This window comes from Scylla paramamosain, chromosome 44, assembly GCF_035594125.1.
Source record: "Scylla paramamosain isolate STU-SP2022 chromosome 44, ASM3559412v1, whole genome shotgun sequence".
NCBI classification, from domain to species: Eukaryota; Metazoa; Arthropoda; class Malacostraca; order Decapoda; family Portunidae; genus Scylla; species Scylla paramamosain.
In genome coordinates this window covers 7,833,805-7,857,528 of record NC_087194.1, presented here as the reverse complement: position 1 = coordinate 7,857,528, position 23,724 = coordinate 7,833,805, and the positions used below count along the sequence as shown (strand labels likewise).

The 23,724-nt window shown below is 34.5% G+C and overlaps 1 protein-coding gene across 1 annotated transcript in view; it reads right to left on the bottom strand.

Moving 5' to 3' along the window:
• Positions 1-11,665: 11,665 nt before the first annotated feature.
• LOC135093961 (uncharacterized) overlaps positions 11,666-23,724 on the bottom strand; it is a 56,673-nt gene continuing 44,614 nt past the window's right edge. The window contains exon 2 of the mRNA XM_063993641.1: positions 11,666-11,783. Coding sequence (XP_063849711.1) covers positions 11,666-11,783 — 118 coding nt within the window. The remainder of the gene's footprint in view (positions 11,784-23,724) is intronic.

Genomic DNA, 23,724 nt, shown 5'->3' with positions numbered 1-23,724 from the left:
TAAGTTCAAAAGACTGAAAAAAAAACTTTTTTTTTGTAAGCTTTTTTTGTATTCCTATATAGAGTTATTTCCCTGATTTTTTTTTTAGCGTTTTGGTGTCTAATACGCTGGAAAAAAAAAAAAAAGACACGTTTCGTTTCCCCGTATAGTGAGGTTTACATACATTTTGGCGTTTTGGCACCTAATAATGTTAAAAAAATAATCAAAATACGTATTTTGGTAATGTTTTTCTCTTTCTCGAAATATAATATTATTCATGCGCTTTAGTATTTTATACCCAAGAAGCTTAAAAACTCTCATAATACATTCTTCTCGTAATGTCTTTTCGTTTCCTCATATAGAGTACTTTGCATGCATTTTCTCATTTTTCTACGTAACAAACTAAAAAACACTCAAAATACACGTTTCTGGTAAAGGTGTACTGTTTCTCCATTTTTTTTTTTTTTGCATGGAAATTTAGCGCTTTAGAACTTAAGTAGCTGCAAATCACTGAAAAGACACTTTTTTTTTTGGTAATATTGTTTTCTTTTTTCATATAAGATTATTTCCATGCATTTTGTCTAACACGCTCATAAACACTGAAAAGACTCGTTTCTGATATGTCTTTTTTTTTTTTTCACCATATAGGGTGTTTTGCATGTATTTTATCGTTTTTGGAACGTATTAATGTGAAATATACTCAAAATATACATTTTTTTGTTTTGTTTTTTTTGTAATGTTCTGTTTCTCCATAAAGACTGCTGTTCAAGCGTTTTAGAGTTTAGGTACCTAAAAAGCTGAAAAAACCCACTTATAATACAAGTCTTTCATAATGAATCCCTCTCTTAATAGAGGACACTTTATATTCCTATATAGAGTGATTTCCATGATTTTTAGCGTTTTGGTGTCTAATACGCTGCATTTTGGCGTTTTTTTACGTAACAAGCTCAAAAACACTGCAAATACTTATGTCGTTTTAGTCGTTTTAGCGTACTGTTACGTTGGCAGTTGAAAATACTTAAATGACAAGTTTTTAATAACGCTTTTTTTTCATGCTTTTTAGATAAAAAACATCATAATACAAGATTCTCGTAATGTCTTTTCTTTTCCGCATTAAGGGTAACTTGCATGCATGTTGGCATTTTCTACGTAACAAGTTCAAAAACTCTAAAATTCTTGCTTTTGCTAATATTATTCTGTCTACATAAAGTATATTTTGCATGCGTTTTAGTATTTTGGTACATAAGAAGTTGGAAAACATTCAATAGACACGTTTTTCATAATGTTGTTTATATATATATATATATATATATATATATATATATATATATATATATATATATATATATATATATATATATATATATATATATATATATATATATATATATATATATATATATATATATATATATATATATATATTTTTTTTTTGTGTTGTTGAAAAACGCCAAAATGCATGGAAAGTACTCTATATAAGGAAACGAACAGACAGTGAGAAACGTGTATTATGAGTGGTTTTGAGCTTCTTAGGTATGAAATCGCTAAAACGCATGAATAACGCTCTATAAGCAGAAACAGAATAACATTACGAGAAACGTGTATTTTGAGTGTTTTTTTTTTTTTTACAATGTTAGGTATTAAAATGCCAATATGCACACAATATGCATATGGGGAAACAAAGCGACATACTAGAAACGTGTCTTTGAGTGTATTTTTTTTTTTTTAACGTGTTAGGCACCAAAAAGATAAAAAGAAAGGAATTCACTTTATATGGCAATACAAAACAGCATTATGAAATGTTTCTATTGAATGCTTTTTTAAATTGTTACATATAAAAACGTTAAAACGCATATAAAACACCCTTTATGGAGAAACAGGGTAACATTACCCTAAACAACTATTTTGAATGATTCTTTTTATCTTTTTTCGTAAAAAAAAAAAAAATAATAATAATACATGCAAAATACACAATATGTGAAAAGAAAGGACATTACCAGACACGTTTATTATGAGTGTTTTTGGGCTTCTTAGGTACCAAAAGATGTAAACGCATGAATAGCATTCTGTGTGGAGAAACAGAACAGCATTACCAAAAACGTATATTCTGAGTGATTTTTTTTTTTTTTTACGTTGTTTGTTGTTATAATGCAAAAAAGCATGCAAAACACCCTATATGGGGAAAGGAAACGAAACTTTCATAAACGTGTATTTTGAGTATTTATAAGCATGCTAGGCACCATAAAGCTAAATCACTATAAAGCTAAAGCATGGAAAGCACCATATATGGAAAAAGAAAACATCATTACGAAAAACGTGTCTACTGGGTGCTTTTGAATTATTTGCATATCAAACCGCTAAACGCATTCAAAACACCCTTCATGGAGAAACACAATAACATTACCAAAAACAAGTATTTTGAGTGTTTTTGAGCTTATTACCAAAGACGCTAGAATGCACTTTGTATTAAGAAGCAAATTATTACAAAAAACGTTTAATTCGAGTGTATTTCACATTCTTAGGCAGCAAAACAACAAAATGCATGCAAAGCACCTTCTATGGGAAAAGAAAGCGAGATTTCCATTAACGTTATTTTCTAAATTTATGAGCGTGCAAGCACCGAAACACTAAAAAGCATCGAAACGTGCTACATTGGAAAACAACATTAAAAAAAAAACGTCTCTTTACATAGTTTTGAGCTACTTACGTAACAAAACCCCAAAAACGCATGCGAAACACTCTTTATGGATAAACAGTTATTTTCAGTGTTTTTGAGCTTGTTACGTACAAAAACGCCAAAATGCTTGGAAAAATACCCTTACTTGTACCTGTACTTGTGCACTGTACTTGTACCTGTACTGCACTCTCTTCTTATTATTCATTAATGATCTTCTAAACCAAACTTCTTGTCCTATCAACCCCTACGCTGATGATACCACCCTGCACTTTTCCACGTCTTTTCATAGACGTCCAACCCTTCAGAAGGTAAACATATCACGCAGGGAAGCCACAGAACGCTTGACTTCTGATCTTTCTAAAATTTCTGATTGGGGCAGAACAAACTTGGTATTATTCAATGCCTCAAAAACTCAATTCCTCCATATATTAACTCGACACAACCTTCCAGACAACTATCTCCTCTTCTTCAATGACACTCAACTGTCCCCCTCTTCTACACTGAACATCCTCAGTCTGTCCTTTACTTATAATCTGAACTGGAAACTTCACATCTCATCTCTAGCTAAAACAGCTTCTATGAAGTTAGGTGTTCTTAGACGTCTCTGCCAATTTTTCTCACCCCCCCCAGATGCTAACTCTGTACAAGGGCCTTATCCGTCCATGTATAGAATATGCTTCACATGTCTGGGGGGGGGGTTCCACTCATACTGCTCCTCTTGACAGGGTAGAATCAAAAGCTTTTCGTCTCATCAACTCCTCTCCTCTAACTGACTGTCTTCAGCCTCTCTCTCACCGCCGCAATGTTGCATATCTAGCTGTCTTCTACCGCTATTTTCATGCTAACTGCTCTTCAGATCTTGCTAACTGCATGCCTCCCCTCCTCCCGCGGCCTCGCTGCACAATACTCTTCTTTCTCTCACCCCTATTCTGTCCACCTCTCTAACGCAAGAGTTAACCAGTATTCTCAATCATTCATCCCTTTCTCTGGTAAACTCTGGAACTCCCTGCCTGCTTCTGTATTTTCACCTTCCTATGACTTGAATTTCTTCAAGAGGGAGGTTTCAAGACACTTATTCATCAATTTTTGACCACTGCTTTGACCCTTTTATGGGACTGGCATTTCAGTGGGCATATTTTTTTATTGGATTTTTGTTACCCTTGGCCAGTGTCCTTCCTACATAAAAAAAAAGAAACGTCAAAATGCATGCAAAGTACCCTATATGATGAAACAAAACGATATTATAAGAAACGCGTATTATGAGTTTTTTGTTTTAGATTCTCAATTACGAAAATACTAAAACGAGTGAATGGCATTCAATATGGAAAAACAAAACAACATTACGAAAACGTGTATTTTGAGACTTTTCTCATTTTTATAAACCAAAACGCTAAAATGCATGAAAAACATTCTATGAAAACGAAATGGCATTACCAGAATAGTGTCTTTTGAGTGTTTTTGAGCGTGTGAGGCACGAAAACGCTTAAAACCTGGAAAATACCCTATATGGGAATACAAATCAACATTAACAAAAATGTGTCTTTTTTTTAAGTTTCTTCCATACCAAAACGTTCAAACGCATGCAAAACACCCTTAATCGACAAACGGAGTAACATTACCCAAATCGTGGATTTTGAGTGTTTTTTTCAACTTCTTATGTAGGAAAATGCCAAAGTGCATGCAAAGTACCCGGTATTGGGGAAAAAAAGAAAGGATATTACTAGAAACGTTTATTTTCATTATTTTTGAGTGATAGAGGCACCAAAACTCTAAAATGCACGGAAAGCACCCTATATAACAATGCAAAACAACACTACCAAAAAGGTATCCTGTGTGTGTTTTTTGAGCTTCTTACGTATCATAAAACTCATACAAAACACCATTTATGGAGAAACAGAATAACATTATTGAGCTTCTCAAGTAAAGAAATGGCAAAAATGCATGCAGTGTACCCTATATGGTGAGATAAAACGTGTATTATGAATTTTATTGACATTATTAGGAAAAAAAAAAAACGCTAAAATGCATGAATATGTAGAAACAATAAATTTCATAAAAAAAAAAAAAAATCTGTGCTTTGAATGTTATTCACACTGTTAGGTATGAAAAAGCCAAAAGGCATGAAAAGCACCCTTTATGGAATAACGAAAAGACATCAAGAGAAACGTGAAATATAAGTGTTTTTGTGTTTCTTAGTTACCAAAACGCTAAAATGCTTCAATAGGACTCTATATGGAGAAAAGAACATTACCAAAAACGTGTATTTTTATTTTTTTTACATTGTTAGGTACCGAAAAACAAAATGGATGTAAAAAAAAAAAGAAGCACAACAACAAACAGCCAAAACGCTAAAAAAAACATGGAAATCACCCTACATAGGAATAAAAAAAAAAAAAAAAAATTTACGAAAAACCTCTATTTTTATTTTTTTTTGAGCTACTTACGTATAAAAACGCTAGAACGCTTCTATAATACCTTTAATAGAGAAGCAGAATAATATTACCAAAAACAAGCATTGTGAGTGTATTTGAGATTGTTACGCACAAAAGCGGCACAATGAATGAAAAGTACCCTAAATGAGGAAACAAATAAAAAAATAAATAAATATTACGAGGAACGTGTATTAAGAGAAATTCTGAGTTTCTTACATACCAAAACGCGAAAACATATAAATAGCATTTTATATGGAGAAAAAGAACGTCAACAGAAACAAGAATTTTGAGTGTAATACACACAAACGACAAAATGCATGCAAAGCACCATATATTGGAAAAAAAAAATTCCAGAAACGTGTCTTTTCACTGCTTTTGAGCGTTTTAGCCGACGAAAAGCTAAAATTCATAGAAAGCACTCTATACTGGAATACAAAACATTACCTAAAACGTCTCTTTGCTGTCTTTTGAGCTACTTACGTAACAAAACGCTAAATCGCAAGCAAAACACTCTGTATGGAAAACAATAAATACTAAAAAAAAAGTATTTTCAGAGTTTCGAGCTTGTTACATACAAGAACACCAAAATGCATGGAAAGTACCTTATATTATGTAAAGAAAAAAAAACATTACCAGAAATGTGTATTATGAGTGTTTTTGAGCTACTTAGGTACCAAAACACTAAAACACATGAATAGCACTCAATATGAAGAAACAGAAAAAAAAAAAAACATTACCAAAAACGAGTATTTTTAGTGTTTTTCACATTGTTAGCTGCTATAACGCCAAAATGCATCGAAAGCACCCTCTTTCGTGAAAGTAAACGACATTTTCAGTAACGTGTCTTTTGAGTGTTTAAAAGTGTCTTAGGCAAAAGCTAAAAAGCATGGAAAGACACCCTATATAAAAAAGAAAGAGAAAGAAAACCGCATTACCAAAAACGTGCCATTTGAGTGTTTTTTTTTTTTTTATCTAATGACGTACCAAAACGCTGAAACGCATGCTAAAAACCCTTTATGGAGAAACAGTATAACTTTAACAAAAACGTGTATTTTGAGTGTTTTAAGCTTGTTACGTAGAAAATGCACAAAATGCATGCAAAGTACTCTATGGTGAAACGAAAAAAAAGAAAACTACGAGAAACGTGTATTATGAAATTTTTTTTAGCTTCATAGATGCAACACTGCTAGAACGCATAAATAGCACTCTATATCAAGAAACAGAACAACATTACCAAGAAGCGTGTATTTGGAGTGTTTTCACGTTTTTTTTTTTTTTTAGCTTTTTTTAAGCACCGGGAGGCTAAGATACATTAATAGTACTCTATATCGGGAGAAAGAACATTACATAAAACTTGTATATTGTCTTTTTTTTTTCACATTATTATGTACCAAATGCGAAAATGCATGCAAATACTATGAGGACTATATGAGGATACAAACGACATTATCAGAAACGTGTCTTTTGAGAGTTTTTGAACGTGGTAGGCAAGAAAACGCTAAAAAAAAAAATGTAAATCACCCTATACGGGAATACAAAACAACATTAAGAAAAAACGTGTCTTCTCAGTGTTTTTGAAATTCTTACGTACTGAAACGCTAAAACACATTCAAAACACAGTTTATGAAAAAACAGAATAACATTACCAAAGACAACTATTTTCTAGTGTTTTTAAGCTTTTTACGTAAAAAAATCACCAAAATGCATGCAAAGTATTTTATATGGGGAAAGAAAAACACATTACGAAAATTATTATGAGTGTCTTTGAGCTTTTTTGGTACCAAAACGCAAAAAAGCGTTAATATGTATATGAAGAAACAGAACAACATTACAAGAAACGTGTAATTTGTCTTTTTTTTTTTTACATTGTTAGGTATCAAAACGCCATTTTGTATGCAAAACACCCAATTTTGGGAGAGAAAATTAAATTTCCAGAAACGTTTCTTTTGAGTGTTTATCAACGTGCTAGGTACCAAAATTCTAAAAAGCATGGAAGGCACCCTATATGGGAAAACAATACATTAACAAAAAAGTCTCTTTGAAGTGTTTTGAGCTACTTACGTAACAAAACGCTAAAAAAACAAAAAAACAAAAAAAAAAAACGAAAAGACATTACCAGAAACGTGTATTATGAGTGTTTTTGAGTTTCTTAGGTACCAAAACATTAAAACGTATGAATAATACTCTATATTGAAAAAAAAATAATAATAATTACCAAAAACGTGTATTTTGAAAGTATTTCACATTTTTAGTTACCATAATGACAAAATGGATCAAAAGCGCCCTATATGCTGAAAGCAAACGTCATTTCCGGTAACATGTCTTTTGAGTATTTTTGAGCGTCCTAGGCACCAAAAAGCTACAAGGCACGGAAATTTGTGAAAAGAAAACATTACCAAAAAAACGTGTCATTTGAGTTTTTTGAGCTACTTACGTACCAAAACGCTTAAAAGCATGCTAAAGACTGTTTATGGAGAAACAGTATATCTTTACCAAAAATGTGTATTTTGAGTGTTTTTAAGCTTGTTACGTAGAACAATGCAAAAACGCGTGCAAAGTATATTATAAAAAGAAAAAAAAATACTAGAAACGTTTATTATGAGTTTTGAGTTTATTAGGTACAAAACTGCTAAAACGCATGAATAGCTCTCTATATTAAGAAAAAGAAATTCACCAAAAACGTATTTTGAACGTTTTTTTTTTTTACATTATTAGGTAACAAAACGTCAAAATTCATTCAGACTCTTAGAGAGAGAGAGAGAGAGAGAGAGAGAGAGAGAGAGAGAGAGAGAGAGAGAGAGAGAGAGAGAGAGAGAGAGAGAGAGAGAGAGAGAGAGAGAGAAAACGGTTACCAGAAACGTGTTTTTCATTTTTTTTTTTTTTTAGCATGGTTGGCACTAAAAAGAATGGAGATCACCTTATATGGAAATATAAAACATTATTCAGAAAATGTGCCTTTTGAGTGTTTGTGACCTTATTGCGTACCAGTACGCTAAAACTCATATAAAACACCCTCTACGGGGGAAAAAAAAAAATAACCGCCAAAAACAAGACGCCAAAATCCATGCAATGTACCCTATATGGAGAAACTTAAAGACTACGAGAAATGTGTATTATGTGTGTTTTTTGAGTTTCTTAGGTACCAGAATGCTAAAAGGCTTGAAATAGAACAACATTACCAAAAACGTGTAATTTGAAGAAATTTCACATTGTTAGGTAACAAAACGTAAAAATGCAGGCAAAGCACCCTGTATGGGGAAAGGAAACTAAATTTCCAGAAATGTGTCTTTTCAGTATTAATGAACGTGCTAGGCAGCAAAACGATGAAAAGCATGGGAAGCACCTTATATTGAAAAAAATAAAATAAATAAATAAAATAAAATAATAATATTACCAAAAACGTCTCTTTTCATTGTTGTTTTCAGTTGGATACATACCAAAACGCTTAAGCGCATGAAAAAAGAAAAAAAAAAATTGTAGAGAAATAATAAAACTTTACCAAAAAATTGTATTTCGAGTCTTTTTGACACGTAGAAAAATGACAAAATGCATGCAAAGTATGGGGAAGCTTAAAGTCATTACGAGAAACGTGTATTATGAGAGTTTTTGAGCTTTCTAGGTACCGAAAGGCTAAAGCGCACTCTATATCGAGAGAAAGAACATTACAAAAAACACGTATATTGATTGTTTTTTTTTCACATTATTATGTACCAAAACGCGAAAATCCATGCAAATCCCCCTATATGAGGAAACGAAACGAAACGAAACGAATATATATATATATATATATATATATATATATATATATATATATATATATATATATATATATATATATATATATATATATATATATATATATATATATATATATATATATATATATATATATATATATATATATATATATATATATATATATATATATATATATATATATATATATATATATATATATATATATATATATATATATATATATATATATATATATATATATATATATATATATATATATATATATATATATATATATATATATATATATTATCAAAAAACGTCTTTTTAGTGTTTTGAGGTAATTATGTACCAAAACGATTATAAAACGCATATAAAAAAAACTTTTGAAGAGAAACAGCATAACAGTATATATATTTTTTTATCTTGTTACGTAGAAATATGACAAAATGCACGCAAAGTACTCTTTAAAGGAAACGAAAAGTCACTTCGAGAAACGTGTATTACGCTACACTTTTGTTTTTTTCCTCGGTACCAAACTATAATTTTTCAGTTATTTCCATGTAAACAAAATGGAAAATATTTTATTCCTGAAACTTCGCTTTTGTGGTTAAAGCAATGAATTTATATTTTCGCCTTATTTCACTATAGTACAGGTTACTAATGGTTTTCATACCAGGTAAAGACCTTTGCAAAATGTCAGTTGTTTATCTAATTGTTTTGGAAATGTTGCAAATAAGTTAAAACAATGAAAGAAAGAAATTCTAAATATTCTAAATATTTTTTTATTTTTTTTTATTTTAGTAAGATCATTCTTGATACCAGATCAATCATTCTTCAGTACCAGATCTAGCAAGAAATTTCTCATATTTAGAACCATTTGCTTACATTTCAATCTTCTAGAATGCCCCATCAGAGACTTTCAGAAATTTCTAGAACATTTTAAAACATCCTATTCAATGTAAAAATTTCCAGAATGTTTTAGATTTTTCTAGAATACAGTTGAAATATGTAGAAGTATAAAAAAAATTCTAGAATCTACAAGAATTTTCTAGAATGATTCAGAATATTCTAAAGTAGGTTCAAGAATATTTTAGAAAGATTGAAAATATTCTGGAACACATTCTACAAAGAATAAGAATATTCTAGAGTAGTACTTGACAATACAAAAATAGGGGCTTGCAGACCACCAGTCATATCTGCTTTGGCTGCCTGACAGGACACATCAGAAGAAGTGAAATGGCATTAAGAGGCTGCAATCATCCTCTAGAGGCATTCTACCAAATGTATGGCTAATTCATCAAGACAATAGCAAAAAAGTTCTCTGTGACAGCATCTGGTAAAATGTTTGAAGCTTACAAAACATATTTTGCTGTGCCAGTTTGGGACCAAAACAAGACCTGGGCACCTCATTTTGCTTGTGACCATTGTAAGACAATACTAGAAGGTAAAATAGCTGTTAGTTTTCCAAGAGTAAAATACAATTAAAAATTATGAAAAAAATAATAGAAACTCATACTGTTGTTCTTTTACAGGATGCTATAGAGGGGGGAAACAGACCCTTGAAAACTGCTATTCCTAGAATATGACGTGAACCTACTGACCACTCAACTGGCTGCTTTTTCTGCATGGTGAATCCTTCCAAACGCCGACCTGGGAAAAATACAACTGCTGTTTTCTATTCAGACATTCCATCTTCCATTGCACCAGGAGGTACATTGCAGGTACAGGAAGAACAGTGCTGTTCTTCCTTTACCAGCTCTTCCAGAAAGAAGTCAACTATGAGAAGAAAGCAGCAAGTCAGAAGATGAACTAAACAGAGAGCAAGACTATGACTTCTATGTGATGTCATAGTCTTGCTCTCTGTTATAGTTAGGTTGTAGTTAGGTGGAATCATTACTACCCAAACCAAAGTGACCTCAATAACTTCATCAGAGATCTTGGTTTGACAAAGTCAAATGATGAGCTTTTGTTTTCAAGGCTGAAGGAATGGGATTTACTTGATGACAGTTACCATCCAAAGAAAACGTCACAAACATTTTTCCAGCTTCTTTGCAAAGGAGGACAGGATATGCTATTGCAGTGATGTATCAGGCTTGTTTGATGTTATTGGAATTGGTTGCAATGGAGATGAATGGAGACTCTTCATTGACAGCTCCTCCAAAAGCCGGAAAGCTGTACTTCTGCACAATGGAAACAAATATCCATCTCTGCCTCTTGCTCATTCTGTACATCTTAAGGAAGACTATAACAGTGTAAAGCTTCTACTTGAAACTTTGAACTACAACAAGAATGGCTGGGAAGTTATTGGAGACTTCAAGATGGTGACTTTCTTTATGGGATTGCAAGAAGGTTTTTAACAAGAATCCCTGTTTTTCTTTGCCTTTGGGACAGTAGAGACAGAGCAGCACATTACCAAAGAAAGCACTGGCCTCCAAGGACTGACACTACAGTGGGAGCACACATTATCAGCATGAGCCATTGGTGAATCCTCAAATGATTTTCTATCCTCCACTACACATCAAACTGGGTCTCATGAAACAGTTTGTTACAGCTCTTGACAAGGAGTCTGCTGTCTTCAAATATATTGAAGACTTCTTTCCTAAGCTTTCAGAGGCAAAGGTGAAAGCTGATATCTTCATTTGACCACAACTAAGAAAATTATGGAGTGCCCACAATTTCTACAAAAGCTCACAGAAAAGGAGAAAAAAGCTTGGGAATGTTTCATTCCTGTAGTACAGGACTTTCTTGGCAACAACAAGGCTAATAACTATATAGAACTGGTTGAAGCTTTAGTGAAAAGTTATGGTGAGATGGGTTGCAAAATGTCCTTGAAGGTCTATATCCTCACCTCGACAACTTCAAGGAGAATGAATATGGAAGCATATTTAGAGGAAAAAGGAGAGCGCCTGCACCACGATATAATGAAGTCTGAACAGAGAGAGATATTAGGGATCCTTCAATGAAAACATGATGGGAGACTATATTTGGGGCTCATACGTGAAAGTGATTTGTTGAATTCACACAAATAAAAGAAAGTTACTCTTTAACCCCACCCCACCTCCCCCCCAAAAAAAAAGTTTCAGAAGTTTTAAATTACATAAATGTTTTGTTTCATTTTCATTTTTTTCTTTCAAAAAATGATTGAAATAGAGAAATTTTGCTATTTTTGGGCAAAAAATATTCTAAAGCCACAAAAGCAAAGTATAACAGGAATAATGGATATTTTCTATTGTTTTGCAATGAAGAGTTGGAAAATAATAATTGCTTGTGAAAGAAAAATCATGTTATATATTACTATGAGGGTTTTTGAGCCTTTCAGGTACCAAAGTGCTATAACGCATTAATATCACTCACATCGAGAGAAAGAACAACATTACAAAAAACATATATTGAGTGTTTTTACATTATTTAAGTACCAAAAGGCAAAAATGCATGCAAAGGTCCTTACATGGGAAACGAAATGATTTTACCAGAAACGTATTTTTTGAGTGTCTTTAAGCGTGGTGGGAACGAAAACGCTAAAAAGCATGTAAATCATCCTATATGGGAATAAAAAAAATAAATAAATAAATAAAATTTAGAAAACGTGTCGAATATTTTTTTTTTTACTTCTTAGATACTAGCACACCAAAAAGCATTCAAAACACACTTTATTGAAAAAAAAAAACAATATCATAGCCACAGACAACAATTTTCAAGTGTTTTTAAGCTTGTTACGTTAAAAAAAAAATAAAAAAATGCATGCAAAGTATCCTATATGGAGAAATGAAAAGACATTACGAGAAACGTGTATTATAAGTGTTTTGAGCTTCTTAGGTACGAGAATGTGAAATCACGTTAATACCACTCTATATGGAGAAACAAATGAACATGACTAAAAACGTGTAAATTGAGTGTTTTACACATTTTAGGTACCAAAACGCCAAAATGCATCGAAAGCCACTTACATAGGAAAACGAAAGGACGCTCTAAAGAACGTATCCTTTCCGTCCTTGGTAGGCACCAGAAAGCTAAAAAGCATTGAAAACACCAAATATGGGAATAAAAAACATTATCAAAAAAGTTTCTTTTATGAGTTTTTCAGTTTTTTTACGTACCGAAACGCTAAAACGCCGGCAAAAACACACTTCATGGAGAAACATAATAACATTACCAAAAACAAGTATTTTGAGTGTTTTTGAGCTTGTTATGTAGTAAAACATAAAATTGCATGCATAGTACCCCATACGGGGACGCAAAGATATTACGAAAAACATATATCATGAGATTTTTCGACCTTCTTAGGTACCGAAACGCTAAAAGGCATGAATAGCACTATATATGGAGAAACAGAACAACATAGCCTAGAATTTTTTTTTTTTTTTTGTGTATTTCACATTGTTAGGTACAAAAAACGATAAAATGCATGTAAAGCACCCTATATAAGGGAAAGGAGACGAGATTTCCAGAAACGTGTCACTTCAGTGTTTATGAGAGTGTTAAACACTAAAAGGCTAAAAATACTCGAAAGCTTCCTATATGAGAAAACAAAACATTACCAAAAACGTCTCTTTTCAGTGTTTTCAGCTACAAGCGAAACGCTAAAACGCATGCATAACATTGTTTAGCAAAAACAGAATAAATAGTAAAAAACAAAAAACAAAAAAAAAACAAAAAAGTTTTTTGGAAATGATGCGTACAAAAACGCCAAAATGCATATCCAGTATTTGGAAACAGAAAGACGTGTATTATGAGTATTTTTGAGCTTCTTAGGTACCAAAAGCGCATAAAGGTACTAAAGCGAATAAATAGCACTTTATATGGAAAAAAAAAAAAAAAAACTTGTGTTTTGAGTGTATTTCACATTGTTAGGTGCCATAATGCCAAAATGCATGCAAAGCACCCTATATAAAGAAAGGGAACGACTTTTCCAGAAACGTGCCTTTTGAGTGTTTTTAAGCACCAAAACGCTAAAAAGCGTGAAGAGCACCTTATATGAGAAATGGGAACAACATTAACAAAAGACTCAAATATTTTTGAGTGTTTTTTCAGATATGTACCAAAATGCTAAATTCCACACAAAACACCTTTTTAGGGAGAAACACAATAACTTTTCTGTAAACGTGAAATTTAAGTGTTTTTGAGCTTGTTACGAACAAAAATCCCGAAATGCATGGAAATACTCTAAACACAGAAACGAAAGAACATTACGATAAACATATATTTTAATTGTTTTTGAGCTTCTAAGGTACCAAAACCCTAAAAAACGCATGAACAACACTCTATATAGAGAAACACATTAACATTACCAAAAACGTCCATTTAGAGTCTATTTCACATTGCTAGATACAAAAACCCCAAAAATTCATGCAAAGCACCCCATTTTTTTTCTTTCTTATGTAGGAAGAACACTGGCCAAGGGCAACAAAAATCTAATAAAAAAAAAATGCCCACTGAAATGCCAGTCATATAAAAAGGTCAAAGAAGTGGTAAAAAATTGATGAATAAGTGTCTTGAAACCTCCCTCTTGAAGGAATTCAAGTCATAGGAAGGTGGAAATACAGAAGTAGGCAGGGAGTTCCAGAGTTTACCAGAGAAAGGGATGAATGATTGAGAATACTGGTTAACTCATGCGTTAGAGAGGTGGACAGAATAAGGGTGAGAGAAAGAAGAAAGTCTTGTGCAGCGAGGACGTGGAAGGAGGGGAGGCATGCAGTTAGCAGGATCAGAAGAGCAGTTAGCGTAGAAAATAGCGGTAGAAGACAGCTAGATATGCAACATTGCGGCGGTGAGAGAGAGGCTGAAGACAGTCAGTTAGAGGAGAGGAGTTGATGAGACGAAAAGATTTTGATTCCACCCTGTCTAGAAGAGCAATATGAGTGGAACCTCCCCAGACATGTGAAGCATACTCCATACATGGACGGATAAGGCCCTTGTACAGAGTTAGCACCTGGGGGGGTGAGAAAAACTGGCGGAGACGTCTCAGAACACCTAACTTCATAGAAGCTGTTTTAGTTAGAGATGAGATGTGAAGTTTCCAGTTCAGATTATAAGTAAAGGACAGACCGAGGATGTTGAGTGTAGAAGAGGGGGACAGTTGAGTGTTATTGAAGAAGAGGGGATAGTGGTCTGGAAGGTTGTGTCGAGCTGATAGATGGAGGAATTGAGTTTTTGAGGCATTGAAAAATACCAAGTTTGCTGTGCCCCAATCAGAAATTTTAGAAAGATCAGAAGTCAAGCGTTCTGTGGCTTCCCTGCGTGATATGTTTACCTCCTGAAGGGTTGGACGTCTATGAAAAGACGTGGAAAAGTGCAGGGTGGTATCATCAGCGTAGGAGTGGATAGGACAAGAAGTTTGGTTTAGAAGATCATTAATGAATAATAAGAAGAGAGTGGGTGACAGGACAGAACCCTGAGGAACACCACTATTGATAGATTTAGGAGAAGAACAGTGACCGTCTACCACAGCAGCAATAGAACGGTCAGAAAGGAAACTTGAGATGAAGTTACAGAGAGAAGGATAGAAACCGTAGGAGAGTAGTTTGGAAATCAAAGCTTTGTGCCAGACTCTATCAAAAGCTTTTGATATGTCCAAGGCAACAGCAAAAGTTTCACCAAAATCTCTAAAAGAGGATGACCAAGACTCAGTAAGGAAAGCCAGAAGATCACCAGTAGAGCGGCCTTGACGGAACCCATACTGGCGATCAGATAGAAGGTTGTGAAGTGATAGATGTTTAAGAATCTTCCTGTTGAGGATAGATTAAAAAACTTTTGATAGACAGGAAATTGAAGCAATAGGACGGTAGTTTGAGGGATTAGAACGGTCACCCTTTTAGGAACAGGTTGAATGTAGGCAAACTTCCAGCAAGAAGGAAAGGTAGATGTTGACAGACAGAGCTGAAAGAGTTTGACTAAGCAAGGTGCAAGCACGGAGGCACAGTTTCGGAGAGCAATAGGAGGGACCCCATCAGGTCCATAAGCCTTCCAAGGGTTTAGGCCAGCGAGGGCATGGAAAACATCATTGCGAAGAATTTTAATACGTGGCATGAAGTAGTCAGAGGGTGGAGGAGAGGGAGGAACAAGCCCAGAATCGTCTAAGGTAGAGTTTTTAGCAAAGATATGAGCGAAGAGTTCAGCTTTAGAAATAGATGTGATAGCAGTGGTGTCATCTGGTTGAAATAGAGGAGGGAAAGAAGAAAAAGCAAAGTTATTGGAGATATTTTTGGCTAGATGCCAGAAATCACGAGGGGAGTTAGATCTTGAAAGATTTTGACATTTTCTGTTAATGAAGGAGTTTTTGGCTAGTTGGAGAACAGACTTGGCATGGTTCCAGGCAGAAATATAAAGTGCATGAGATTCTGGTGATGGAAGGCTTAAGTACTTTTTGTGGGCCACCTCTCTATCATGTATAGCACGGGAACAAGCTGTGTTAAATAGATGTTTAGAAGGTTTAGGACGAGAAAAAGAGTGAGGAATGTACGCCCCCATGCCAGACACTATCACCTCTGTTATGCGCTCAGCACACAAAGACGGGTCTCTGACACGGAAGCAGTAGTTATTCCAAGGAAAATCAGCAAAATACCTCCTCAAGTCTCCCCTAACTAGCAGAGGCAAAACGCCAGAGGCATCTTCGCTTAGGGGATCCTGAGGAGGGATTGGAGCGATAGGACAAGATAAAGATATGAGGTTGTGATCGGAGGAGCCCAATGGAGAAAAAAGGGTGACAGCATAAGCAGAAGGATTAGAGGTCAGGAAAAGGTCAAGAATGTTGGGCGTATCTCCAAGACGGTCAGGAATACGAGTAGGGTGTTGCACAAATTGCTCTAGGTCATGGAGGATAGCAAAGTTGTAGGCTAGTTCACCAGGATGTTCAGTGAAGGGAGAGGAAAGCCAAAGCTGGTGGTGAACATTGAAGTCTCCAAGAATGGAGATCTCTGCAAAAGGGAAGAGGGTCAGAATGTGCTCCACTTTGGAAGTTAAGTAGTCAAAGAATTTCTTATAATCAGAGGAGTTAGGTGAGAGGTATACAGCACAGATAAATTTAGTATGAGAGTGACTCTATAGTAGTAGCCAGATGGTGGAAAACTCGGAAGATTCAAGAGCGTGGGGCGCGAGAGCAGGTTAAGTCATTGCGCACATAAATGCAGCATCCAGGTTTGGATCGAAAATGAGGATAGAGAAAGTAGGAGGGAACAGAAAAGGGGCTACTGTCAGTTGCCTCAGACACCTGAGTTTCAGTGAGGAAAAGAAGATGAGGTTTAGGTGTTTAGGTGGAAGAGAGGTGGTGTTCTACAGATTGAAAATGAGATCTTAGACCGCGAATGTTGCACAAGTTAATGAAGAAAAAGTTGAGGGGGGTGTCAAGACACTTAGGGTCGTCGACAGAAAGGCAATCCGACCTGGGGACATTTATGGTCCCCTCCTTAGATGGGGACTCCGAGGCTAGTGTAGGAGTCGCCATGATGATTTTAAAATTTTTGAGTGTAGGGTGTGTGTGTTATTAGGTGCTTGTAGTTTTGTGTGTAGGAAGAGAGTTGTCTTTAGAGGGCAGGCTGTGACTGCCCCCTTGTGTTGTGAGACACAAAGGGAAACGTTCAGTGAGGTCACAGCTGGGTTTAATGATAAGTTCACAGCACCCCCTGAATAGTGCTTTAGAACTCACTGGGAGTAATTATCGTTTCGGCAGGTATCTACTGCCTCTTCCTACAGGAAAAACGTGTCTTTTCAGTGTTTATGAGTCTTGTTAGGCACCAAAACGCTAAGAAGAATAAAAAGCTCCCTATATGGGAAAACAAAATATTACAAAAACGTCTCTTTTCAGTGTTTTGAGCTACATACGTACCAAAATGCAAAAAACGCATGCAAAACACCCTTTTATGGAGAAACAGAACATTACAGGAGGAAGCATTAGACACCTGCCGAAACGATAATTACTCCTAGTGAGGTCTAAAGCACTATTCAGGGAGTGCTGTGAACTTATCATTAAACCCAGCTGTGACCTTACTGAACGTTTCCCTTTGTGTCTCACAACACAAGGGGGCAGTCACAGCCTGGCCTCTAAAGACAACTCTCTTCCTCCACACAAAACTACAAGCACCTAATAACAAAACCTTTGAAGATCTAACTTCCCTCGTAACTTCTGGGATCTAGCCAAAAATATCTCTAATAACTCTACTGGTGATCTTCTTGCTTTCCTTACTGAGTCTTAGTCATCTTCTTTTAGAGATTTTGGTGAAACTTTTGCTGTTGCCTTGGACATATCAAAAGCTTTTGATAGAGTCTAGCACAAAGCTTTGATTTCGAAACTACCCTCCTGCAGCTTCTCTCCTTCTCTCTGTAACTTCATCTCAAGTTTCCTTTCTGACCGTTCTATTGCTGCTGTGGTAGACGGTCACTGTTCTTCTCCTAAATCTATTAACAGTGGTGTTCCTCAGGGTTCTGTCCTGTCACCCACTCTCTTCTTATTATTCATTAATGATCTTCTAAACCAAATTTCTTGTCTTATCCACCCCTATGCTGATGATACCACCATGCACTTTTCCACGTCTTTTCATAGACATCCAACCCTTCAGGAGGTAAACATATCACGCAGGGAAGCCACAGAACGCTTGACTTCTGATCTTTCTAAAATTTCTGATTGGGGCAGAGCAAACTTGGTATTGTTCAATGCCTCAAAAACTCAATTCCTCTATCTATCAGGTCAACACAACCTTCCAGACAACTATCCCCTCTTCTTCAATGACACTCAACTGTCCCCCTCTTCTACACTAAACATCCTCGGTCTCTCCTTTATTTATAATCTGAACTGGAAACTTTACATCTCATCTCTAGCTAAAACAGCTTCTATGAAGTTAGGTGTTCTGAGACGTCTCCGCCAGTTTTTCTCACCCCCCAGCTGCTAACTCTGTACAAGGGCCTTATCCGTCCATGTATGGAGTATGCTTCATATGTCTGGGGGTGTTCCACTCATACTGCTCTTCTAGACAGGGAGGAATCAAAGGCTTTTCGTCTCATCAACTCTTCTCCTCTAACTGACTGTCTTCAGCCTCTCTCTCACCACCGCAATGTTGCATATCTTACTGTCTTCTGACTTCTGACGCCTGACTTCTGATCTTCCTAAAATTTCTGATTGGGGCAGAGCAAACCTGGTATTGTTGAATGCCTCAAAAACTCAATTCCTCCATCTATCAACTCGACACAACCTTTTAGTCAACTATCCCCTCTTCTTCAATGACACTCAACTGTCCTCTTCTTCTACACTGAACATCCTCGGTCTGTCCTTTACTTATAATCTGAACTGGAAACTTCACATCTCATCTCTAGCTAAAACAGGTTCTATGAAGCTAGACGTTCTGAGACGTCTCCGCCAGTTTTTCTCACCCCTCCAGCTGCTAATTTTGTAGAAGGACCTTATTCGTCCAAGTATGGAGTATGCTTCACATGTCTTGGGGGGATTCCACTCATACTGCTCTTCTAGACAGGGTGGAATCAAAAGCTTTTCGTCTCATCAACTCCTCTCCTCTAACTTCAGGCTCTCTCTCATCGCCACAATGTTGAATCTCTAGCTGTCTTTTACCGCTATTTTCATGCTAACTGCTCTTCTGATCTTGCTAACTGCATGCCTCCCCTCCTCCAGCTGCCTCACTGCACATGACTCTTCTTTCTCTCACCCCTATTCTGTCCACCTCTCTAATACAAGAGTTTACCAGTATTCTCAATCATTCATCCCTTTCTCTGGTAAACTCTGGAACTCCTTGCCTGCTTCTGTATTTCCACCTTCCTATGACTTGAATTGCTTCAAGAGGGAAGTTTCAAGACACTTATCCTTCAATTTTTCACTACCGCTTTGGACTCTTTTCTGGGACTGGCATCTCAGTGGTCTTTTTTTTTTTAATGTACTTTTGTTGCCCTTGGCCAGTGTCTCTCCTACATAAAAAAAAATAGCACCCTATTTGGGAAATCAAAACAATATTTTCAAAAACATCTAGTTACGTATCAAAATGTTAAAAAGCATGCAAACACCTTTAATGGAGAAAAATAATAACATTACCAATAACAAGTATTTTGAATGTTTTTGAACTTGTTACGTAGAACAACACCAGAATGTATGTAAACTTTAGGGAAAGAAAAAAAAAACATTACGATAAACATGTATTATGAGTGTTTTTTTTAGCTTCTTAGGTTCCAAAACGCGGCGTTAATAACACTTTATATCGAAAAACAGAACAATATTAGCAAAAAACGAGTAAGTTAAGTGTTTTTCACATTGCTATGTACTAAAACAGCAAGATTCATGTCCCTTACATGGGATAAAGAAACGATATTTAAGAAAACATGTCATTCAAGTGTATGTTAGATACCAGAACGCTAAAAAGCATGGAAAGCACCTTATATGGGAATAGAGAACATTACCAAAAACGTGTCTTTTCAGTGTTTTTCAACGTCTTACGTACTAAAACTCTCAAGCGCATGTAAAAAAGCGTTTATGGCGAAACAGAATAATATTACCCAAAACAAGCATTTTGAGTGTTTTTGAACTTGCTACGTAGAAAAATACTAAAATCCATCCAAAGTACGGAGTATGAGTAAACGAAAGGAAATTACGAGAGAGAGATGTATTCTGAGTGTTTTTGAGCTTCTTAGCTACCAAAGTGCTAGAACGCATGAATAGCACTGTATATGAGGAAGCAGAATAACATTACCAGAAACCTGTATTTTAAATGTATTTCACATTAGAAGGTATAAAAACGGGAAAATATATGCAAAGCACCCTACATGGTGAAAGAAAACGAGATTTCCAGAAACGTTCTTTTTGTGTCTATTAGCGTGCTAGACACCAAAACGCTTGAAAGCATGGAAAGCACCCTATATGGGAAGAAAAAAAAAATCACAAAAAATATTTTTCTCTATATTTTTGGGCTACTTAGGTACCAAAACGTAAAAAAAAAAAAAAAAAATACACGCAAAACACCCTCGATGGAGAAAGTGAATAACATCTCCACAAACAAGTATTTTGAGTGTTTTTGATCATCTTATGCAGAAAAACGCCAAAATGCATGGAAATTATCCTCTATGGGTAAACGAAAATACATTGCTAGAAAAAAAATGTTATGAGTTTTTTTCAGTTTCATAGGTAACGAAACGCTGAAACGCATGAATGGATATTATGAATACTTTTTTGAGATTTTTCGGTATAAAAGCGATAAAATGCATGAACAGCACTATATATGTTGTAAGAGTGCTTCACAATAAAACGAAAAAAAAAAAAAAATAAATAAAAACATGGAAAGCACCCCATATGAAAAAAAAAAAAAAACATTATTACCAAAGAACGTCTCTTTTCAATGTTTTTGAGCCTACTTACGTACCAAAATTCTGAAACGCATGCAAAAAACCCCTTAATGAGGAACAGTATAACTTTAACAAAAACGTGCATTTTAATTGTTTTTGAGCTTGTTATTTAGAAAAATGCTAAAATACATGCAAAACACTCTATATGGGGAAAGGAAAAGACATTACGAGAAACGTGTATTATGAGATTTTTTTTTAACTTCATAGGTACCAAAATGCTAAAACGCTTGAATAGCTCTCTATATGGAGAAGCAGAATATCTTTACAAAAATTTTTTGAGCTTCTTAGATACCAAAACATTAAAACGCATGAATACCACTCTATACAGAGTGGTATTCATGCATTACTAAAAACGTGTATTTTAAGTGTGTTTCACATTGTTAGGTCCCAAAACGCCAAAATGCATGCATAGCACCTTATATGTGAAAAAGGAACGAAATTTCCAGAAACATATTTTAATTTTTTTTTTTTGCGTGATAGCCACCAAACCCCCCCCCCAAAAAAAAATGGAAAGCTTCCTATATGAAAAAAAAAAAAAAATAATGATAATAATAATATTACCAAAAAAACGTATGTTTTCAGTGTTTATAAATTCCTTATGTACTACAACGCTGAAAAGCATACATTGAACCCTTTGTGGAAAAACAGTATGTTTTGCCAAAATGCATGCAAAGTACTCTATATTGGGAAACGAAGAGACTTTACGAGAAACGTGTATTATAAGAGATTCTCAGCCTCTTAGGTACCAAAATGCTAAAATGAATTAATAGCCCTCTATATCAAGAAAGAGAGCATCATGACCAAAAACGTGTATTTTCAGTGTATTTCACAGTTAGGTATCAAAACGCCAAAATGCATGCAATGCAATGGGAAAGGAAACGAGATTTCCAGAAATGTGTCCTTTGAGTGTTTATCAACGTTCTAGGCACCAAAAACAATAAAAAAGCATGAAAAATACCGCATATGGAAATAGAAAACATTACCAAAACTTCTCTTTTCAGTGTTTTTAGTTACTTATGTACTAAAACGCTGAAAAGCATGTATAAAACCCTTTTATGAAAAAAAATATAACATTAACAAAAACGTGTATTTTGAGGGTTTTTGAGTTTATTACTTAGAAAAATGCCAAAATGCATTGAAAATACTATATATGGGGAAACGAAAAGACATTACGAGAAACGTGTATTATGAGAATTTTTGTGCTTCTTAGGTATCAAAACGCTAAAACGCATATATAACACTTTATAAGGAGAAACAGAATATAATTACCAAAAAAACAAAAAAATTTTGTGCTTCTTAGGTATCAAAACGCTAAAACGCATATATAACACTTTATAAGGAGAAACAGAATATAATTACCAAAAAAACAAAAAAAAATCTGAAATTCACTCAAAATACAAAACATTACAACATTACTAAAATATGTTGGTAATGTTGCACTGTTTCTCCTTATAACTTCCTATTCAGACGTTTTAGCGTTTTGGTAATTAAAAATCTCAAGAAAACACATATAATGCACGTTTCTCTCAATGACTTTTCTTTTCCCCTTATAAGCTACTTTGCATGCATTTTTTTTTTTCGTGATATGACACCTAACAATATGAAAACCACTAAAAACACACTTTTATGGTAATATTGTTGTGTTTCTTGATATATGGTGATATTCATGCCTTTTAGCGTCTTGGTACTTAAGAAGCTCAAAAACACGTTTTTCGTAATGTCTTTTCGTTTCCCCGCATAGGTTGCATTACATACTTTTTGTCCTTATGGCACGTTCCAATGTGAAATACACTCAAAATGCATGTTTTGTTGTGCATCTACATATAGAGTGCTGTTTATATTTTTCAGCGTTTTGGTACCTACGAAGCTGAAAAAACACTCATAATTCACTTTTCTAGTAATGTTTTTTTTTTTCCATTTCTCCATATAAAATGTTTTGCTTTCATTTTGGCATTTTTCTACGTAACAAGCTCACTAGTACTGAAAATTATTGTTTTTGGTAATATTTTTATGTTTCTCCATAAAGGATGTTTTGCATGCGTTTTAACGTTTTTGCTCATAAGTAGCTCAAAAAACTCAAAAGACACATTTTTGGTAATGTTTTGTTTTGTCATATAGCGTGATTTTTATGCTTTTCAGCGTTTGCGTGCCTAACACATTGAAAACTCAAGACACGTTTTTGGTAATGTAATTTCGTTTCTTGAAATATGTGGCTTTGCATGCATTTTGGCGTTTGCTACATAACAAAAGGAAAAATACTCAGAATGCAGGTCATTGGTAATGATGTTTTGTTTCTTCTTATTAAAAGTGCTATTCATGCGTTTTAGTGTTTTAGTAGATAAGAAACTCAAAAACTCAAAATACAACGTTCTCATAATCTTCTTTCGTTTCCCTATATGGAGTACTTTTCATGCATTTTATCCTTTTCTACGTAACAAGTTCAAAATCTCTGAAAAATACGCATTTTTGGTAAAGTTATACAGTTTCTCTGTAAAGGGTGTTTGACCAACGTTTTGGTACGTAAGTAGCTTAAAAACACTGAAGACATTTTTTTTTTCATATTAA